Below are 21,170 nucleotides of genomic sequence, written 5' to 3' on the forward strand. Positions count from 1 at the left end.
CCATGGATGAACACTGGGCAGGCAGTGGGATGTGGCCCCTGGCTGTGGTCAGAGCGGATGGGGGTCAGTGGTTGGAGGTTCCAGGGATGGACCACACGCCTCAACAGGACCCTGCAATGGGAAGGATTCAGTGGAGAGAAGTCAGATGTGCAGGAGAGGAGGGTGGTGGAAATGGTGGGGTGGGAAAGGGAGGTGGGAGGGTTGGGATGTTCAGCAGGGGATGCAGAGGGGAAGTGCAGGGCAGAGAGGGGAGCACCTGGAGAGGGCCCTGCGGTCACCGGGAGAGGGTGGCAGGAACAGAGCAGCTGCTGGAGGAGAGGAAGGTGGCATTGGGAGAAAGGAAAACATTCCACTGACCTGTTCACTGTGGGGCAGCAGCAGGCAAAGGGGGTCTATCCAGGTGCTTCCTGGTACTTCGTGCTCCTTTGGGATCCATATCCTAAAGCTTCTCCTCCCAGGTCAGTAGCATGAAGGAGAAAGTGCCCGGATCACCAGGAGCTCCTCATTCCTGTCCTGCTGGCTCTCTCTGTGCCCTGTCCCACTGTTATTTCCCAAAGACTTGGTGGGGCCATGGGGGAGTTGAAAATTGCATCTTTGGCTAATTTAGAGTGTCACTTCCAATGGTTTGGTTCTGTTTTTTTTGGTTTGTTTTGTTTGGTTCTGGTTTTTTGTTTGTTTGCTTGTTTGGTTTTTTTTTTTGCTACAAAGGAAGTGAGTTTTTTTTTCAAAGCTCCACTTGAAGAATAGAATGGGTCCTCTTTTCCTCCTGATTCGAAACATTCCTTCCCTGGACAATGTCCAGTTCTCTGACCACCTTCCCTCTCCTGGCAGGTTTCTGCCATTTCTCATTTCAATTTCATGAGGGGTCATTGTCCCTCCAGCAGCTGAGGGATGCTGCTGGTGCTGGTGGCACTGGAATGCTGGCAGTGCTGGCAGCGCTGGTGAGGCAGCTGGGTGCTTCTCAGAAGCAACTCCCACTCTGGGAAGGGCTCCAGGATCATTGCCAAAACCTGCCCTGGGTCCGTGGAAGCACAGCTGAGCTGCTCCCTATCGTATCCCCATCCCATTCTCCCCACCGTCATCCCCACCCCCTCTCCATCCTCACCCCTTCCTATCACATCCCACAGGCTTCACAGACCGCAGCTTCTCCCCCACTCCAAACGTGGTCAGTCAGGTTCTGCTGTCCTCCAGTGGGGACATTTGGGATTGCCGGCATCCAGACCCCCTCCAACCCCCTCTGACTCTCTCCTGACCCCTTCAAACTGCCTCAAACACCCCAGGGCCCCCTTTCCCATCCCCAACAGCCCCAATCCTGCCCAGCTTCACCCAGGACCCCTGGCAGTGTCTGCTCCTCCTGGCTATACAGTTCTAGGACCCAGGAGGAAGGAGGAAAGGCCAGCTCCCTGTGCTCTGCAGGAGAACACAGGATGATAAACGTGGCTGGAGCCAGGGGAGAAGCAGATTAGGAGGCCTGCAGTGGTTTTGGGATGAGTTCTCTATCAAGAAGCAACAGGGCAAGGCCAAAGGAAAAGTTCAAGGCAAGGTCACCTTTAATATCACAACATTCAGGGAACAGGACAACCAGAGACCCCTCTTAAAGATCCTCCAGGACCATGGAAGGACTTTGAGAAGAAGGTGAATTCATGGAAATGAGTCCTAGGAAAGTGATGTTTATGTGTTAGATAAGAAACACCCCTTAATGATTATGTAAGTTTGTAATGGATAAAAACACTACTGGTAAAGTCTTGCGACACTCAGAACAAGGAGAGATCCTTCTGTGTGTCCAGTGGAGGTAAAGAATTCCTGATTCCTAATGCTTCCCATTGTGTTTGAAAGTTTATTCCAGCTGATTTCAGTATCACTCCCAGTTCCCATCTCCACCCCTCTCCCCATCCCGTCCCGTCCCATCCCGTCCCATCCCATCCCATCCCATCCCATCCCATCCCATCCCATCCCATCCCATCCCATCCCATCCCATCCCATCCCATGGCTGCTTCACTCCATGAAGCACTGCTCATTGGGGTCTGCTACTCTCCAGGTGGGACATTTGGAATCAATGGCATCCAGACCCTTCCTGACCTCCTCCAGACCCTTCTTAAAACCTCTGACTTTTCTGGACCCCTCCAGACAACTTCCAGACTTGTTCCAGAGCCATCTTTTCCCTATGTGAGCCCTGTTCCTGCCCCACTCCACCAAGCACTGTGAGCAGTGTCTCTGCTTTTCCAGCTATTCATGCTTTTGTACCTTAAAATGAACAATTTAGCAAAGAAATAACACTTAACACTATTTAGCTGAAATGGTTTCTCATGACTTAACCTCGCTTACAGGCCTGGCTCGCTCAGATGTCTCAGGTACTAAAACACCTGAGAGAGCAGCATTTCTCCCACATTTGCTGTAGCAGATGCACACGTGTGTGCACCCAGACAGAAAGAGTCAGTGCAAGGTCCCTGTGGGAAATTCCCCTTGGAGGCAGTGAAATGCTCACTCCGGATGCCTTTGCATCTCCTCGCTGTGCCAAGGGTTGAGCCTGGAGCAGTGTGGGGATCGGTTTAGGATCTGTCGTTGTTTGGGCATCCCTGAGGGCAGCAAATGGGAGAGGTCCCAGCTCGGAGAGGGCCCAGTGCGAGGGAGGTTCTGGCCAGCGCTGCTGAAGCCCAGCAGAGCTCCAAGGGTCTCCTTTTGGACCGCTGTTCACAGGGCCCCAAGAGATGGGCTTCAGCCACAACAATGTTTCACCCTGGCCACACTTTGGGCCAGCAGCTTCCTGTGGAAGTGTGAGAACAGGGATGTTGTGCCATTCAGGGATGTAAAATCATTTCCAAGGCTGTTCACAAAACCTCATCAGGTCATTGGAGAGCAGCAGTTCCTGGGAGAAGAGGGCATTTCTGATCAGTGCCAGAAGAGCTGAGCCCAGGGCCTGCTCCTCAAGGCTGAGGCCTCACAAGCCTGTAGGAGAGTCCAGTGTGGCCTGAAAAGGGGGTGGGGATGCACCAGCACAGGGAGGGTGATCCTGTGGATATTTATTGATCAGGTCACTCAAGGAATCCCTCAGCCACTGTCCCAGGGTCCTTCAGCAGAGCAACGGAGGGGATCAACAGGCTCAGACCACTGTGTCCATGATGGCATCATCACTGAAGGCAGTGTTGTCATCACTGGGGTCAGTGTTTTCATTGCTGGAGGCAGTGTTTTCATCACTGGATGCAGTGTTTTCATCACCTGGAGCAGTGTTTTCATCACTGGATGCAGTGTTTTCAACTCTGGGGGAAGTGTTTTCATCACTGGGAGCAGTGTTTTCATCACTGGAGTTGGTGTTTTCATTACTGGAGGCAGTGTTTTCATTGCTGGGGGTAGTGTTTTCTTCTGGCTCCTCAAACACACTCTGGAGGGCCATCCTTAGGGACTGCATGGAGAAGTGACTCCTGCAGCTGTCGATGGAGCAGTCTCTCCAGTAGTTCTCCAAGGAGTAGTCTGCCTTCCAGCTCCCCACCAAGAAGTAGATGAAGGGTTTGATGCTGCTGTTGATGCAGGTTAATAGAAAAATCACCTGGGTGGGCACAAACACGTACTCGAGCTGCCGCAGTAAATACAAGAGACTGAGGGGCAGACTGAGGAGTGCAGTGAAGAAGATGACGATGTCGAGCCTCTCATGTTTCCACTGCTGGGAGCCAGGGTTGAAATGAATGAAGACGATTATGCTGGAAATGAGCATGGGAGCAGCAAACAGGAAGAAGTTGAAGACATACATGGAGAGGAGAGCCACCTGGCAATGCTCCTGTTCCTGTGACTGGCACAGGGAAGTCACCATGGGATTGACAAAGATGAGAACAAAGAAGAAGGCCCAGAACAGGGTAGTCCTCATCGCCCGCAACAGGCGCAGGGGAAGTTGGCAACCACAGAAAACCTGGCAGAGGATGGATCTGCACCTCTCAAAGCTGATGAATGTCAGCCGGTACAGCCCTATGTTGTAGGAGAACAGGGACAGCTGAAAAAGCAAGCTAAAATACATCCAAGGCATTATAGTGGAGCAGGACACTTCCTCGTGCAGGAAGAGCAGGGTGGAAGGGACCAAGAAGACGAGGAAGAGGAAGTCCATGGCGGCCTGGTTGAAGATGAAGTTGGTGATGGCATTAATGTTGAGGAGCCAAAGGACAGCCCCATTCCCAGCCAGCCCACAGAGGCAGATGAGCAGTGTCACAATATGTATGATCACCGTGCTGACACTGATCTCACATGAGACAGGTCCATCGGTCAGTGTGGAAAAATGAGGAAACACGGTGCTCACCTTCATGGGTGGGCGCTGGGCAGGTGGTGCGTTGTGACCCCCTGGCTGTGGTCAGAGCGGATGGGAGTCAGTGCTTGGAGGATCCAGGGATGGACCATGCAGCTCCTCAGCAGCTCCGTGCAGCGGGAAGGATTCAGCGGAGAGAAATGAGATGTGCAGGGGAGGAGGGAGGTGGAAATTGTGGAGTATGAGAGGGAGGGTGGGGCTGGTCAGTAGCGGAATGATAAAAAACCAGAGAATACACATTTTCAACCCCCCTGATGTTGCTCAAAGGCCAAGTGGCCAAAAAGATAAAAGGATGTAAAGATGTGGAGCCAGGGTGATAAACGTGACTGGAGCCAATGGAGAAAGGGATAAGGCGGGCCACAGGTTTTTGTGGGGCAAGTTCTGTGACAAGGAGCCACAGTGCATGGCCAAAGGCAAAGTTCAAGGCAAGGTCACCTTTAATATCATAACACTCAGTGAATGCAACCACCAGAAACCTCTCTCAATGAACCTCCAGGACCATGAAAGGACTCCCAGTAGGAAGCGGACGCATGGAAATTTGTTCTAGGAAAATGGTGTTTATGTACTCGGTCAGAAAAACTTTTGCATGATTATGTGTGGTTATAATGGATAAAAATGCTGTTGTAAAGTCTCAGCACACACAGAAATAAGGATGGATCCTTCTGCGTGTCCTGCTGCCTAAAGCTTCACTTGCTAATGCCATTACTTGGTGTTAATAACTTTATTCAGACATATAATGTGGGGGCAGAGGAGCCCGCCTGTCCTGAGATCTTGGCTTTACCCTGGAGACAAGACACTTCACTGTAAGAGAGAGAGAGTGTAACACTCCCAGGGACCTTTGAGTTAGTTATGTTAAACTGTTGTGCTCCATTGGTGTTCCCCCCTGCCGTCCCACCCTGATACATGTATCCTGGTCTCCCCCCGCCCCTCTCTCTCCTTATAAATACCCTGAGTTTTCCCCTGTTTGGCGGAATAGCTGTCGCAGGCTCCTTTGGCTAAAAGCCCTGCCTGAATAAAGGCTAGTGCTTAGCAGAATGCCAGAACAGCTCTCTCGTCCCTTCTTCCCGTGTTGCCTGCACACCGCCACTGAGCCGAGCCGCAAGAACCGAGCTGGAATCTCTCGCCAGCCGCAGACGCACACACGCTTCGGGCCAGCCCTTTTCAGGGCTGTTTCTCCAGTGAAGTCGCGTCCTCTGGCCCCCTCCATTGCCACAGCAACTGGCGCTGACCGCGGGGCATTTGAACAAAGCCCTGAAGAAGCGTCCGCCTGCAGCTTTAACTGTGGAGCGAGTCACTGGTTCGAGCCGCCGCCCCTCGAGGAAGCCTCCTTGCATTGTAGCAAGAGGCTATCCACGAGGCTGTGTCCGGGACCCTCGCTGACCACTCTGGACAAAGAAGAAAAGCCCCTGAGGACCACCCACCCAGCAGCTTTTTGTTTGCCCACTGGCATCTGCGAAAGAGAAATTGTAAGTCGATCCCGTGAAGGGTTTTTTTGGGCTTTTTTCTTTTTCTCTGCTGTTTTACTGCTGGGCGGGGAGTGAAAAAGGATGGGAAATCAGTCCTCCACATCGAGGCTGATGCCACCTGAGGGGGACTTTTACATCCAAGTTGTAAGCACCGTAAAAGGGGGAAATTTTAAGTTTTCTAAAGGGGATTTAAAGAGATTTATTAATTGGGTTTTAAAACATTTTAAGATAAATGCAGATTCTGCTAAATAGAGAATTTTTTGGGATAATGTGGGGAGAAAATTATATACCGTTCAAGCAAAGGGAAACCTTTCTATTGCAAAATTTTTTCCTGTGTTTCAAAATATTATATTCTCATTGTAAAAAGAGGGGAAAAAGAAGAGGGAGTTTTGGGTCCCCAGTTGAACCCCCCATCCCCATCAACCTCTCCTAGTGCCCCTAACCCCTCATCACTATCTGAGGGGCAGTCGGAGGGTGGACGTAGCCTCCAGGCACAGGGTTGCTGCTGTCTCCCTGACACCCCGCCACCGTCTCTCTACCCTTACCAGGGCGGCAAAAGCCATGCTGCTCTGGGTCTTTCCTCTACCCTCTCTCCTATGCCCTCACACCCGGTTGTGTCTCCCCCAGTTCCAAGCGTTAGCACAGATGGCGCCGGCAGCGTGGCCAGCCCCGCCATTTTGTCCCACTCACACTCTGGTTTTCCCGCCCTCAAAGCCCAAAATGGCCACTTTCCTGCCTCTACTCCTTCTCTTCCTGCTGTGCCCTGCTCCTCTTCCCCTCCCACTGTGTAGTTGGGTGTAAACGCGTCGAGCCCCGCCCCATCCATCAGACAACCCCGCCCCATCATGGACCCCGGCCCTGCCCCTTCACGCCAGGGCCCCGCCCCCAACGACACGCCCACTCCAAGGTCCCAACACCCTGGGAGCATGAATCACAAAGGGGCCAAACCTAGGCACCCGAGCCAGCCCCGCGCTATCATCAAGTGCTCCCCATCTCCACTAGGAGATGAGAGCAGTGAATCGACTTATTCACATTCTGAATATGAAGACCACTGGGCTGAGGTGCAGAGGGAAGCCACACGGGCGGGGAACTCAGCTCTGTTCCGGGAAATACTTGCCTTTCGTGTAATAATGAGGAGAGACAGGGCAGGGGCACAAGTTGCTGCCTGGGAGTCCCTTCACTATAGGGAATTGCAGGAACTTTGGAAGGCTGCTGAAGAACATGACTGGGGCTCACATTTTTCCAAACACTTGCTGGTAGCCTCCTTCACTGCCCACGTCATGTTCCCCCATGACATCAAAAATATTATGAACTGCCTTCTCTCCCCAGCAGAGTACATATTATGGGAGAGGCAGCGGAAAAAACATTTAAAACAATTGGCAGAGGTTTATGCTAAAGATGCCAACCGACCTAATTTTACTTTGGAGCAACTGGCAGGAGAAGATGACTTCCAAAAGCCCCGAGATCAGGCTTGGGATCTGCCTGAAGCAGCCTTACAGGATATTGCCAATGCTGCCAAGATATCTCTTTTTACCACCCCTGATGACAAAGTGGCAATGCAGTGCTTCATCAATATTAAGCAAGGGGCAACTGAGTCTTTTATTAAGTATATTGATAAGTTAAAAGTGGCCATTGAAAAGCAAATAGAGAGCCCTCAGGTGCAAAAGGAATTATTAGTAAAAATAGCAATGGCCAATGCCAATTGTGTGTGTGCAACGCAGTCTTACGGGCCCTTCCACCGGACCCCGAATCAACCATAGATCAGATGGTTGAAGCCTGCACCAAGCACTCCTCCGCCTCAAGTGAGAATACAGTGGCACTTGCATTGGCTAAAGGAGTGGCAGAGGGGATATCTGGAGCTTATGCTGCAGACCCCAATAGAAATTGTTGTTTTAACTGTGGCAAACCTGGACATTTCTTCAAGGACTGTCCGGAGAGACATTTTATACAACCACCTGCCCACCAACGGTTACCCAGACCAAATTGGCGTTCGGGAAACTTCAGGCAGAGCGCGGAATGGCCCTGTGCTCCCACATCAAATCAAATGCCGCCCCGCTCCATCCCTCCTGCCAAATCCACCATCCTGCCTTCACGGGGACCCCGATATCAAGCCCAGCAGGTGGAGCGCTTCAGATGGGAACCCGGCGTCAACTGGTAACTAGACTCTCTTTACATATGAAGGGTGACTGTATTTACAAAATCCCCACAGGGAAACGTGGACCACCAGGCAGTCCCTCCAACATCTTAATACTTGGTGATCCTACCAACTCTCCAGGACAAATTCATACCCTTCCTGAGGTTCAAACTATATACCCTGGAGATGAAATTTCCATCTTCCTGACCTGCATAGACCCGCCTTATTATTTAAAGGAACAGACTCCCGTGGCACAGGCCTTTTTGCTTCCTAGTGACTGCCCAGATCAGGTTCCCTCAACCTCAGCGCTATGTGAACTCAGGTTGTGGGCTCCAGCAAACCCATTCTGGACTGCAGCCCATTTTGCAAAGGGGAAAACATCCAGAACCCAGGAATGCTGGACACCGGAGCGGATGTCACCATCATCGCCTGCTCCGAGTGGCCAGACAGTTGGGAGTTACAACCTGTGGCAGGCATGATTTCGGGAATGGGAGGGATGACAGCTTCAATGAGGAGCAAGCGGAATGTTGTCATCGAAGGACCCGAGGGGAAAATGGCGACCATCAGGCCATTTGTGGCAAGAGCACCAATCACCCTCTGGGGATGGGATCTCCTGTCCTAATGGGGGGCTTCTCTGCGGATTCCCAGCAGGGGTTTTTAGTGGGGGCCACTGAGAAGCGCGCCATGCCTACCATCCCCCAACTCACCTGGAAACAGCACCATCCAGTGTGGGTTGCTCAGTGGCACCTATCTGAGACAAAATTGTGCCCACTGGAAGCCCTCGTGGAACAGCAGCTTGCCAAGGGTCACATCACTGAGTCCAACAGCCCTTGGAACTCCCCCATCTTTGTTCTATGCAAACGAGGCAAGGACAGGTGGAGACTCCTTCATGACCTCCGGAAGATCAACGATGTCATTGAAGATATGGGATCCCTTCAGCCTGGTATGCCCTCCCCTTCAATGCTCCCTCGGGATTGGAAGCTGGCCATCATTGACATCAAGGACTGTTTTTTCCACATATCTCCCCATACTCGAGACGCCCCCATATTTGCATTCTCAGTTTCCTCGCCAAAGACAAAAGCACCTTTAAAGGGGTACCATTGGCTGGTCCTCCCGCAAGGGATGAAAAATTGGCCCACCATCTGCCAGTGGTATGTAGCCCACATTCTGTCACCTGTGATGGCCCTGTTCCCAGATGCCATCATCCTCCATTACATGGATGACATCCTGGTTTGTGCTGCTGACGATGACTGTCTGCACCGGACTTTACAAAAAACTATCCAGACAATTGAGGACGCGGGGTTTGAAATCCATGAAGACAAGATCCAGCACACCTGCCCTTGGACCTACCTGGGACTGCGGATTTGTGAGCGGACCATCGTACCCCAGCAGCTGACCATCAAAGACGACCCCAAGATACTGCAGGATTTACATCAGCTCTGCAGGACCATCAACTGGGTTTTTTTTACAGATGGCTCGGGGAAATCCCACAAGTCAGTCATGACTTGGAAGGACCCCAGGACACAGAAGTGAGAGTCTGATGTCTAAGCGGTTGAGGGATCACCACAGATTGCTGAAATAGCAGCCATCCTCAGAGCTTTTGAGAAATTCCAAGAACCTTCCAATCTGGTGACTGATTCGGCTTATGTGGCTGGAACAGCTAGGAGAGCAGAACACGCATTTCTGGAAGTTTCTGGAGGATTTTTTCAGGCACAGAGTAGTGTTTGGTCCCAGCTGGTAGTGCGGCAGCATCTTGGGAGCTGTGGGGTTGACACTGCTGGCACCAGCACCCTTCCTGATGTGCCACCATTTGGTCCAGGGAATGATTCATTGCAATGGACTGAGCTCCCGTTCTTATCTCCAGGCTTTTTCTGGCCACGTCCATCTTCAGAGATGAGCCAGTTCTGCTGATGCCTGAGGCGGGCGGGGCTGTGACGGCACAAAGGGCCTGAGAGCTGGCATGAGGCAGGGCTGTGATGTCCCACAGTTGTCCTGGCCACAACACTGTGACATCATTGTGTTGTCGCTGTATAACACGGACAGTTCTCCCAGCTCCCCTGGACTCCCAGACTTCAACAATAAGGGTACAAGCCTGACCATTGACGTGGCCAGGGAAAGCCCAGAAGTCCAAGTGGGAGCCCAGCCCAATCCAGGGGAGCCTTCTCAGGAGCTGCTGGCAAAGCAGCAAGCATCCTGGGAGCAGCAGTTGTCATCCCACTGCTCCCAGAACTCTGGGCAAGTTGTGCCAGCTGCCAACAGCCCAAGCCTGGTGGTGGAGACGACCCTCAAGACACCAAGGAGGTTCCTCCATCTCCAGGAAGCTGCCCCAAGAAAGCCCTTGACTACCACAAAGGCCTTTCTAAGAGCAGGTGAGATCTCCTGAGGAGCTGTCTGAGGCTCGCCCATTGCTCTTGAGGGACACCCCAGGCCAGGCCATGGCCCCTGAGAGCAGCCCAATCCCTGGCTGTTTCCAGTGCCTCTGATGGCTTCAAAAACCTGTCTGCTTTGCAGCTGCTCCTGGGACCCCCCTGTGCAAAGCCTTGGGCTGTAGCCCCGGCCGTTCTCAACAGCAGAGTCCAGCCCACAACGCCGGGGACAGTGACAGTGACGGTGCCATCCAGCCACACTGCACTCCGGCTCCTGCAGCCTCTGCGTGCTCTGCTGTCCCAGCTCTGCTGCTCAACAGCCCGACGGCTGCAAGGCAGTGGCCACTGCTCGGCAGGCAGCAGGAAGCAGGTCAGAGCAACATGACCCACACTGGCCCGGCCCGCTGCACTCGCGGGCATTTGGGGAGGTTCCTGGGCACGAGGGTGATGGCTCGGTCTTGGTCACAGAGCAAAAGAAGAAGCTGCAGGAGCTGTACCAGCTGGGTCCGCAGCTGGGGAGTGGTGGATTTGGCACCGTGTTCTCAGGCATCCGCCTCTCGGATGGGAGCCCCGTGAGTGGCCATGATGGCCGGGTGTGCGAGGAGGGTGAGGGATGGGGAGGGGCAGGACTTGAGCTAAGCCTCTCTCTCTCAATGGCTTGCAGGTGGCTATCAAACGCGTGGCTCGGGACAGCGTCCTGCAGTGGGACGAGCTGGTGTGTGAGCGGGGCCAGCAGGACAGAGCGGGGCACGGCTGGCAGGGATAAGCCCAGGGTGTCAGGAGTGGGAGGCGGTAGATGGCTGGGGGAGTGGGCATGGGCTCAGGGTGCAAGCCGGGGCATTGTGGGCCCAGAGATGCCAAACATCGACAGTAGGGCCGGGCAGGGGGCACCTCCAAGCAACCCCTGGGCAGGAGGAATGCCAAGCAGCAGGGAGTCTGCCCAAGAGGGCACTGGGGCATCCCAGGCAGGAGGCAGCACAGCCACAGGGCAGCATCAGGCATGCTGGAGGCATCGTCTCTTCCTCACAGCCCGATGCCACCCGTGTTCCCGTGGAGATCGTGCTCTTGGAGAAGGTGGGCTCTGGCTGCCACAACATCATCCAGCTCCTGGACTGGTTTGAGCTGCCTGACAGCTTCCTGCTGGTGATGGAGCGTCCGGAGCCATCGCAGGATCTCCTGCACTTCCTGCTGGAGCAGGGGTTCCTGTGTGAGGAGATGGCACGCTGGCTTTTCTGCCAGGTGCTGGAGGCCATGCGGCACTGCACTGCCTGCGGCGTCCTGCACCGAGACATCAAACCAGAGAACCTCCTCCTGGACCTGGAGAGCGGCCACCTGAAGCTCATTGACTTCGGTTGCGGCACCTTTCTCCAGGAGCGCGCCTTCACGCAATTTGCTGGTGAGCCCACAGCCCGGGCCCTGCTCCCAGTGCCAGGCACTGCACAGCCCCATTCCCTCCTCGGCTGCAGGCTGCATCCTTCAGCTGGCTGCTGGCTGCCCTTTGGCAGCAGATGCTGTGCCCCAGGAGCTGGCTGCTGGCCCTGCCGACGGGGGGAGCTGCAAAAGTCAGGTCCTAGCCCCTCAGCTTAGCAGGCCCACAAGGGCTTGGGCTGCTCCGCTGGCCTTCTTTGTCTTGCAGAATGGTTTCTTGGCTTTGGCCACTTGGCTGGGGGATGTGGGGTGGCCTCGGGGAGAAGTTGTGTCCACCGGTGCAGCTCCTGCCTCTGCCAGGAGGCGGGCACCAGGCGCTGAAAGCCAGCAGCCTGTGTCTGGACAGCGCCTTCTCCCATCTCCCCTAGGAACACGCGCGTACAGCCCACCCGAGTGGATTCACCTTGGCTGCTACCATGGCCATTCAGCGACCATCTGGTCCCTGGGCGTGCTGCTGTATGTCATGGTCTGTGGAAACCATCCCTTCCAGCAGGACCATGACATCGTGTTCGGGCAGCCCTTCTTCAGGCAGCAGGTCTCTCCAGGTTGGTATCTGGCCTCAAGAAGGCAGACTTTTGCAGATGGCAGCATGCAGCCCAGCATGGCCCTCACACAGCTCCACAGGACATCCATCTGCCCTCAAGAGCTGGCTGCAGGAGGTGGCCCGTGCAACTGAAGGAGCTGGATGTGTCCCACCGTGCCACTCTCCCACACAGGGCAGAGGCGGCTGGGAGGCTGGAGCAGCTCTGAGCACACGCAGCACGGCCCGGGCCCCGTGGGCGCTGTGAGCAGCTGAGCAGGAACCTTCTGAAAATGACCAGCACTTTCTGGCTTCTCTCCCCAGAGTGCCAACATCTGATCCGCTGGTGTTTGTCCAAGCACCCCGCGGACAGGCCAGAGCTGGAGGAGATCTTGCGCCACCCTTGGGTGCGGGGCAGGCATTTCTGATGCCTTGCTGGAGCCTCTGCAGCACCCACTCACTGAATCCCATGCAGGACTGAGGACCCAAAAAATAAAACCATGAACCCATTCTAGGCTGTCAAGTCTGGTCCTTGTTAGCAACTTCAGCTCAAGAGACCTCTTGGGAAAAGGGGTAATCAAAGGCACTCCCTTCAGCCTTTGTCAAGCTTTTTTTGTCAAGCAATTTCTTCCACGATGGTACTTTTGTGTCTTCAAGCACAGGCTGTAATACAGCTAGGAGGGTGTTTAACAAGCCAAGAACTGCAACAGTGAAACAACAGCTGCCCTTTCAGACTGTCAAGCTTCTTGGTGTCTCCGGAAATGAAACCAGGGCTGTGTGTGCATTCCAAGGGCCAGCGGGTGGCAGGAGCAGAGATGTTCCTCTGCTACCAAAGCTGTGCTTCTGTAAGCACCAAAACTCCAGACCAGGCCTGACACACAGAGCTCTCACCATCCCCTCACAGTGGGGTCCTGACTGGAAGGGCACCTCACTCCACCTACCAAAACAGGCTTTGGGGGGGAAATTGATTTTTTCATAAATGCACCTGTTCTTTCATTTTTCTTCCCTTTTATGAGGGCTGCTGACCGTCTTGTGCCCTGCATGGCTCTCCAAGCCTCTACCTGAAGACCTGACCTGAACTGTGATCCTTCCAGCCAGGACCCCACTGTGAGGGGATGGTGAGAGCTCTGTGTGTCAGGCCTGGTCTGGAGGCTGAGCTGGGAGTGATAATTATCCCTTTTCCAATGCCCCTGAGCAGTGACTGCTGTAATACATAGAATAAATAAATTTGTGCTAAAGTTATAATCTCGTCTAATAAGAATCCTAGCATATTTCCTAGAAACCTTCTCTGACAAGATTATAGTGATATGCAGCAAGGCCCACAGCAATATGCCATCTGCAAGGAGCATATTTCCAGGAAACCTCTGTCCAGAGACAAAGGGAGTTGAAGTTCCTCTGTCTCTGGGGAGCTCTCCTGAACGGGCTGTTGAGGGCAGGAAGAGTTTTTTCCTAGCAGCTCACTGACTTCTGCAGTGCCTCTGTTATAAATAAATCAGGATTTGCCAAGGAGTGCTCATGGTGCTTCCACTGCTCTGGTTTTGACTGGGATAAGGTGTCTTTCTTCCCAATAGCTGTCACATGTTGAGTTTGGATGGGAATGCTGTGGATCAAACAGGGGTGGTTTGCTTTCCACTGAGCAGGACTTACCCTCTTCAAGGACTTTGCAGTGTCCCTTGGTACAATGCAATGTTTTCCACTGGGAAGGGAAGGATGAGTGTTGAAGACAGAGGCACAGAATGCACTAAACCCCTGTACCGTGCCTCTGTCCCTGTTTGTGAGGTGACCTTCCACACCCTAGAAGGGGACAATGTTATTTCTACAATGTTTTTTTTTCCATTAATGTATTTTAGAACACTTTTTATTGTGTCCCACATTTCTGGCCACCTTCATCTCCAGCTGAGCTTTCAGCATACCAAATTTCTCCCTACAGTGGCAAGAAACATCTGTGTATTCTTCTCTTGACCTCACTCCCACTGGGCACACAACTTCTTTTTCCATCCTCTTTCCCAGAGAAGCTGCCTGTTCAGGTAAGCCAGCCTTCTGCCTTGCCTGCTTGGGTTCCAACATTTGGGAATCGCCTGCTCCTGTGTCCTTAGGAGGTGATGTTTCCAAAGTGACCAGCAATGATGGAGCCCAGCACCCTCAATAACATTTTTCCCAGGGACCTTGCGTACCAGTTGCCTGAGCAGCCTGAAGTCTGCTCTTCTCATGCCCCGAGCTGAGGTTTTGCTGGCCCTTTCTCTCTTGTCCTATGTTTGAACCTAAATTTATTTGTGGTTGCTGTGGCCAAGATGGCCACCAATCCCCACTTGGCTCAGGGCATGTGGGGCTCCGAAGGAGGTCTGGCTCTAGGGGGGCTGAGCTGGAGAATCCTGGGCTGGGGGGGGCTCCCCCCTTACTGGGAGGAGGCTTCCTGGGGAGGAAGAAGGGTCTGGCATGAGCCACGAGGCCCCTGGCCAAGGGATGGCAGCGGGGGATGTGTCTGTAGCAGATGCTGTCCGCAAGGAGCTTTGGGAAGGAGTGGGTGTGTGAAATGTGATGGTTGTGGATGGGGAGACAAAGAATGCACAACTCATGCTCCAGGTGCCCAAGAGACACTCCCAGAAACCTTGGAGTTAGTTATGTTAAACTGTTACACTCCATTGGTGCTCTCCCCTGCCATTCCACCCCGATACATGTATCCCAGTTTCCCCCCCACCCCCTCCTCCCCTACAAATACCCCAGTTTTTCCCCTGTTCGAGTAGAGCTGCTGTCCTGATGTACCATTGGCTAGTCCTCCCACAAGGGATGAAACATTCATCCACCATCTGCCAAAGGCACGCAGCCCACATCCTGTCACCTGTGAGGGCCCTGTTCCCAGATGCCATCGTCCTCCATTACATGGATGACATCCTGGTTTGTGCTGCTGACGACGACTGTCTGCACCGGACTTTACAAAAAACTATCCAGACAATTGAGGACGCGGGGTTTGAAATCCGTGAAGACAAGATCCAGCACACCTGCCCTACCAGACCTACCTGGGACTGCGGATTTGTGAGCGGACCGTCGTACCCCAGCAGCTGACCATCAGAGACGACCCCAAGATCCTGCAGGACTTACATCAGCTCTGCGGGTCCATCAACTGGGTACGCCCTCAGCTTGGGGTAACGACGGAAGTCCTTGCGCCCCTATTCAACCTGCTCCACGGCAGCGAGGCCCTCGGTTCACCACGCTCCCTCACGCTGGAGGCCCGGGAATCCATCACCAAGGTCCAGGAGGTCCTGTCTTCACGGCAAGCCCACCGCTATGAGCCCGGCCTGCCCTTCCAACTGGTTATCCTGGGGAAGGCCCCGCACTTACACACGCTCGTTTTTCAATGGGACATGGCTTTGAAGGATCCACTCCTTATCATCGAGTGGATCTTTACACATAACCAACCTACTAAGACTGTTACCACTCCGCAGGAAATCATGGCTGAACTCATTAAAAGAGCTAGAGCCCATCACCGCACTCTTGCCGGTTGTGAGTTCGCATGCATCTTCCTCCCACTGACAACTGGAGATTTGGAGCCTTTGCTCCAAACCAATGAGAGCCTTCAGTTCACTCTCGATAGCTATTCAGGCCAAATTTCTATCCATCCACCTGGCCACAGACTTTTCAAAACCACATTTAATCTGGTTCCCAAATTACTTGAGAGCAAAACACCGCTCAAGGCTCTGCCATTTTTTACAGACAGCTCGGGGAAATCCCACAAGTCAGTCATGACTTGGAAGGAGGCAAAGACGCAGAAGTGGGAGTCTGATGTCCAAGTGGTTGAGGGATCACCACAGATTGCTGAATTAGCAGCCATCCTCAGAGCTTTTGAGAAATTCCAATTTCAATCTGGTGACTGATTCGGCTTATGTGGCTCGAATAGCTAGGAGAGCAGAACACGCATTTCTGGAAGAGGTCTCTTAACCCAAACTTATACAAATTGCTTTCTGAATTAATATACTTTATCTCCCACAGAAAGCAACCATACTATGTCATGCATGTGAGGGCGCACACTGACCTTCCAGGTGCCGTTGCCGAAGGAAACGGGAGGGCAGACGCCTTAGCCATGCCTTCTGGAGCAGCCATTGTCCTTGACATTTCTGCGCAAGCGAAATTGTCCCACCAGTTCTTCCACCAAAACGTGCCTGCACTGATTAGAATGTTCAGACTACCCAGGGACCAGGCTAGGGCAATAGTTGCCACCTGTCCCAATTGCCAATCATTCCAGATACCAGCCATTAACTGCGGGCTTAACCCCTGAGGACTTAACAGCTGCCAGATATGGCAAACTGATGTCACTCACGTCCCGTCCTTCGGGAGAGTTAACTATGTGCACGTCTCAGTGCACACCTTCTCTGGTGCAGTGTTTGCCTCAGCCCACTCAGGAGAAAATGCCAAGCATACCATCCGACATTTTCTCCTTGCGTTTGCTACCCTGGGACTCCCGGAACAAATTAAAGCAGACAATGGATCCGCTTACACCTCTCACAGATTAAGAGACTTTTTCAATCAGTGGGGAGTGAAACACCCCATGGGCATTCCTCATTCCCCTACAGGGCAATCAATTGTGGAGAGGACCCACCAAAACCTGAAAAAAGTCTTTGATCACCAGTGGGGAGGAACAGAGATCATTCCTCCCTTTGAGAGGCTCTGAAAAGCTCTGTATGTCATGAATTTTCTAAACTGTTCATCTACAGAGCCTGACCCCCCTGCAATACAGCACTGCTCCAATTCGACCCATGCCAAACTCACTGAGAAGCCGCCAGTGCTGATCAAGGATCCTGAATCACAACTGACATCAGAACCTTTCCCATTGATTACCTGGGGGAGAGGGTACGCTTGTGTGTCCACATCATCAGGACCTAAATGGCTGCCAGGGGAAAATGTAAAACCTTATTTAGGCCCTACATACCCTGCATCAGTCTCAGAACTTTCCAAGTCTCCTGAGACCCACACAGGTCCAGAAAAACAGTAGTCCACCGCAACCTGGAAACAGAGACGTTGTTGGAGTCCACCGAACTGACCTGCCACCAGACCAACAACCAGACAGAAGCCAAACCGTCCTGCTACCAGGGCCACAACAAGACAACAGCCAACGTCACGCTTGTCACCATGACATTACACAAGTCTTCTTAACTCCCTTCCCCTCCCTTTCCCCTCTCTCCCTTCCCCTTCTTGCCCTCGTTGCCTAGCCCAAATTGCCAGTTTACACCAAAATGCACCTCAGTACTGCTGCTGCTGTTGGGTCATGTGTCCCCAATACACAGAATAACCCTGCTTATAATTGGTTTTTTTAAAGAGGGAGGAGATGGGAGAGGAAGGAGAAAAAGAAAATAGCTCCCCCCCTCCAAAATTAAGAGCTAATCTTTTATGTCCTGTCATAAAATGGAGAGCAAAACCATCCTTGGGTTCCTGATGTTCCTGATTATCAGGATGCTCCTGAAAACATTAGCTGTGGATGCCTTGCTAGTAGCACAGCCCCAGGAGAACGTGTGGATCACCCTCGCAAAGAAGCTCAAACAAGAACACATGTGCTTCTCCATGGGCAGCGCCACCAACCCTCTCTCATCCTGCCTGGTGGGGATTCCTTTGACGTCCCACGAATGCCCTTTCATAGGGAAAGAACCCAACCCAGTAGACATTTGGGACAAGTGGACAAATATCTTACCCCATGCACCAGAGGAACCCCAGGAATTGGAGCTTTTGGGGTCCTCCAAAGCTACCTATTGCATAAATTTTAATTATCACCCAGTACCCAATGCATGGCCTGCCTCAAAATACCACAAGGCAATTAAATCAAGGAAAAATGTGAGTCCCAACAGTAAAATTTACAATCGGTTCAAATGGTGCAATTACACCAGCAGCACACGATCCGCCTCCTCTCACTATCCCAGAGTGCTGCCCCGGGGAGTGTTCTTAATTTGTGGGGATAGAGTGTGGGCAGGAATCCCTTCCCGACTCTGGAAAGGTCCTTGCATGCTTGAACAGCTTACCATCCTCACTCCAAATTCAACTCTAATACATGATTGGCTGAAAAAGAATGAATTGGCCTGCCAAAAGTGAGATCTCACTCAATTAGATGAAAATTGCAATAGCCAAATTAAAGATCGGTCCTACCCAAAGAAGGTGGTGATGTCAGCATTTTTGCAGTGGGCAGCTGCTGCTAAAGCCTGCGGTGAGCTTTCTCACCTGGAGTGTTGGCTTGGTAAGCAGGCCAACCTGACCTCCTCTGTCCTGAGCGACCTCTTGACAGATGAGGAGACTGTTAGGCATGCTACGCTACAAAACTGAGCTGCCATCGACTTTTTGCTCCTGGCCCATGGACACGGCTGGGAGAAGTTTGATGGACTGTGCTGCTTTAACCTCTCCAGCCACAGTGAAGGCATCCACGCCTGCATCCAAAGACTCCAAGACGCGGTCCAGGAACTCAAGACTGAAAAGGAGCCCCAGTGGCTTGAAGACCTTTTTGTGAGCTGGGGACTCAAAAGATGGGTTGCCTCTCTCCTCAAAAACATTTTTTGGGTTTACCTAACTGTTATTATTTTCCTAGGTATGTTTTCATGTTTTAAGAAGCAATAAACTAACTCTCTAGGTGATGCCTTTTTAATAAGTAAAGAAGGGGGAGTTGTGGGGGTGGAGGAGCCCGCCAGTTCCGAGATCCTGGCTTTACCCTGGAGACAAGACACTTCGCTGTAAGAGAGAGAGAGTGTATCGCTCCCAGGGACCTTTGAGTTAGTTATGTTAAACTGTTGTGCTCCATTGTTGTTCCCCCCTGCCGTCCCACCCCTATACATGTATCCCGGTCTCCCCCCGCCCTCTCTCTCCCTATAAATACCCCGAGTTTTCCCCTCTTTGGCAGAATAGCTGTCGCCGGCTCTCTTCGCTAAAAGCCCTGCCTGAATGAAGGCTAGTGCTTGGCGGAATGCCAGAACAGCTCTCTCATCCCTTCTTCCCATGATGCCTGTGCACCGCCACTGAGCCGAGCCGCAAGAACCGAGCTGGAATCACTCGCCAGCCGCAGACGCACACGCGCTTCGGGCCAGCTCTTTTCAGGCTGTTTCTCCAGTGAAGTCACAGCGCTCCAGCCCCCTCCGTCACCACGGCAATATAAGTTTGTTCCATTTACTTATCAGGGTCAATGCTCCAATTACAGCTTCAGGCAGTGAAGTCATTTACCCCCACTTTGCTCCCCCTCAATTCACTCTTGTTTATACATTTCAGGGCCTGAGGCAGTAGGGTGTCCTTGAATTTCCAGCCTAGAGGGATTGTTTTTTCTGTCCAAGATGTGAAGACAGTTAACTAACAATTCATATGGAGTTGAGAGTTATGCATTAATGCATTACAGGAGTTGATAAACATAAAGGCTAAAATCCTATGGCAGCATGCCTCCCTGTGTCATCTCTGCTGTAACACTCTCAGAGCAGTCATGGGGGAATGCTGAGCCCCTGGGCCATCCTTGACAGTAAAAGGCCTTAAAATCTTAGAAAATTCAGGGACTTAGAAAGAAAGTTAGGTTTGGAAAGCCCTGGGAAAAGCAGGCCCTGGAAATGTTAGGCCTTGTGCTTGCTAAAGACCAGGTCAAGCTGCACTTGTGTAGTCAGTATATGATAAATGATACAATTGTTAGATGTGATTAGATATAATTATTGTTTAGAGAACATGGGGAACCATGTTAGGGGGCTAAGGGGGGATTACGAGAAATTCATGCTTGGGTAAAAACAATGTATACAATAGAACAATGTAAGTTTAATAATTAATATGTAAATTGCATAATGATAGAGTATAAAATATGTTTAACTCGAAACCCAAGTCGGGTCAGATTTGGGTATGTGTACCCCTGACACCCAGAGCTCTTTAAATAAAGCACCTTCATATAACCATTCGTGGTTATGTGTGTTCCTGAACGCTAACATCTTGGCAACCCCAGATGGGACCTTGTGAGTGCTGCTAAGCGAACTCGCGACCCGATCATGTTCCAGCCGGCACCAAGGATTCTCGGGGAGCCCATCAGCCGCGACCGTCTCCGCTGCTCACAACGTCCCCGGGAGAGAAAGGTAAGGTTCTTTACTTTGGTTTTGATGCCTGCCAGTTAGACGCGGCGAAAGCTGCGCGTGGTTGGGCTAAAGGAATTCCTCTTGGTAAAGCCTAGGCGCCGTCCGTAAGACGACTGCGAAAGCGTTGCAGGTTCGGCATTTGTGGTATATTATAATATGGAGCAGGGTTTTGGGCTGCTATGCTCCCATACCAGGTACTTCTCCTTTGGGGTGCTTATTAGCACATTGGAAACAAGGTAACTTTGGGGAAGAATTACATAAGACTAAGATAATTTCGGCCAGATCTCCCACAGAAAAAGACCCCAGCAGCCCCGTCTCGTCTGTTAGTAGCTATAACCTCTTCTCTCTTTCTTTACTTTGCCTTCCTTATTTCTCTCTCTCTCTCTCTCCTCTATCGCATAACCCTTGTTGTTGGCACTAAAATAAAGGTACATTATTGTTGTTGTGATTTAAACTGAAATCCCTTTGTGTCCTTTTGCACTCTGATATCAAACGAACCTCTCATGAGCCCCACTTGCATTAGCGAATCATGACATCTAAATTGGCATCATGGACAGGATTTCTGACAGACAGAAGGGGCTGCAGGTTTGTTGTGCAGTCTGTATTAGGGGAAAGACGTTTTGCTCCAGCCGCACCTAGCCCGACACTCCCAAAAGAGTGAGCCGTGTCTAGAAAGCAAGGGGGGCGAGTCGGATTTCCTACAAACTGCACACGCTGAGGTGAAAAGCACCCCACGCTCTCTGTCTGCAGAATTTTACAAAAGATCTCTTAGTGCAAAAGGGCTGGATTGTTTTTGTTGTTATGTGTATGAATTTTGACTGTTTGGTGTAGCGAAGAGACAAACAGAATTTTACACTGAAGGAGTGCCTTCCAAGCAGATTTGATCTTTTTACCCATACAGG

General features: G+C 52.1%; 2 protein-coding genes and 1 pseudogene across 10 annotated transcripts; 2 read left to right on the plus strand and 1 right to left on the minus strand.

Moving 5' to 3' along the window:
- Nucleotides 1-1,532: 1,532 nt before the first annotated feature.
- LOC111922002 (mas-related G protein-coupled receptor member A8-like) lies at nt 1,533-5,226 on the minus strand. Its single transcript, XM_023917571.2, has one exon. It carries the CDS (start codon nt 4,286-4,288, stop codon nt 3,101-3,103), a length of 1,188 nt encoding a protein of 395 aa, XP_023773339.2. The 5' UTR covers nt 4,289-5,226; the 3' UTR covers nt 1,533-3,100.
- Nucleotides 5,174-20,094, plus strand: LOC111930408 (serine/threonine-protein kinase pim-1-like). Of its 9 annotated transcripts, XR_015287729.1 has the most exons (9): nt 5,530-5,754; nt 7,084-10,257; nt 10,400-10,624; nt 10,723-10,826; nt 10,919-10,969; nt 11,284-11,650; nt 12,051-12,227; nt 14,133-14,229; nt 15,063-20,094. XR_015287729.1 is itself a non-coding variant. In XM_086892117.1 (8 exons), the coding sequence occupies exons 2-8, from the start codon at nt 9,849-9,851 to the stop codon at nt 12,628-12,630; spliced, it is 1,437 nt and encodes a 478-aa protein (XP_086748243.1). In that variant the 5' UTR covers nt 5,174-5,712; nt 7,084-9,848; the 3' UTR covers nt 12,631-12,711. The 9 variants fall into 9 exon arrangements, 8 of the variants coding, with proteins under 8 accessions (XP_086748243.1, XP_086748248.1, XP_086748246.1 ...); XM_086892117.1 differs by lacking the exons at nt 14,133-14,229; nt 15,063-20,094 and adding an exon at nt 12,527-12,711 and having other exon boundaries at nt 5,174-5,712; XM_086892118.1 differs by lacking the exons at nt 14,133-14,229; nt 15,063-20,094 and adding an exon at nt 12,527-12,711 and having other exon boundaries at nt 5,388-5,712; nt 7,679-10,257.
- LOC147652417 (uncharacterized) lies at nt 17,585-18,803 on the plus strand (annotated as a pseudogene).
- Nucleotides 20,095-21,170: the final 1,076 nt, after the last annotated feature.

Source organism: Cyanistes caeruleus, chromosome 6, assembly GCF_971803275.1.
Source record: "Cyanistes caeruleus chromosome 6, bCyaCae1.hap1.1, whole genome shotgun sequence".
NCBI classification, from domain to species: domain Eukaryota; kingdom Metazoa; phylum Chordata; class Aves; order Passeriformes; family Paridae; genus Cyanistes; species Cyanistes caeruleus.

What these genes read in the sequence shown, in the direction of transcription:
- LOC111922002 (XM_023917571.2), bottom strand. Translation starts at nt 4,288, where the DNA reads ATGAAGGTGAGCACCGTGTTTCCTCATTTTTCCACACTGACCGATGGA.
- LOC111930408 (XM_086892115.1), top strand. Translation starts at nt 9,849, where the DNA reads ATGAGGCAGGGCTGTGATGTCCCACAGTTGTCCTGGCCACAACACTGT. An exon ending in GCCTCTCGGATGGGAGCCCC is followed by an intron (nt 10,827 to 10,918) that starts GTGAGTGGCCAT and finishes AATGGCTTGCAG; the next exon opens with GTGGCTATCAAACGCGTGGC. An exon ending in CGCCTTCACGCAATTTGCTG is followed by an intron (nt 11,651 to 12,050) that starts GTGAGCCCACAG and finishes CATCTCCCCTAG; the next exon opens with GAACACGCGCGTACAGCCCA.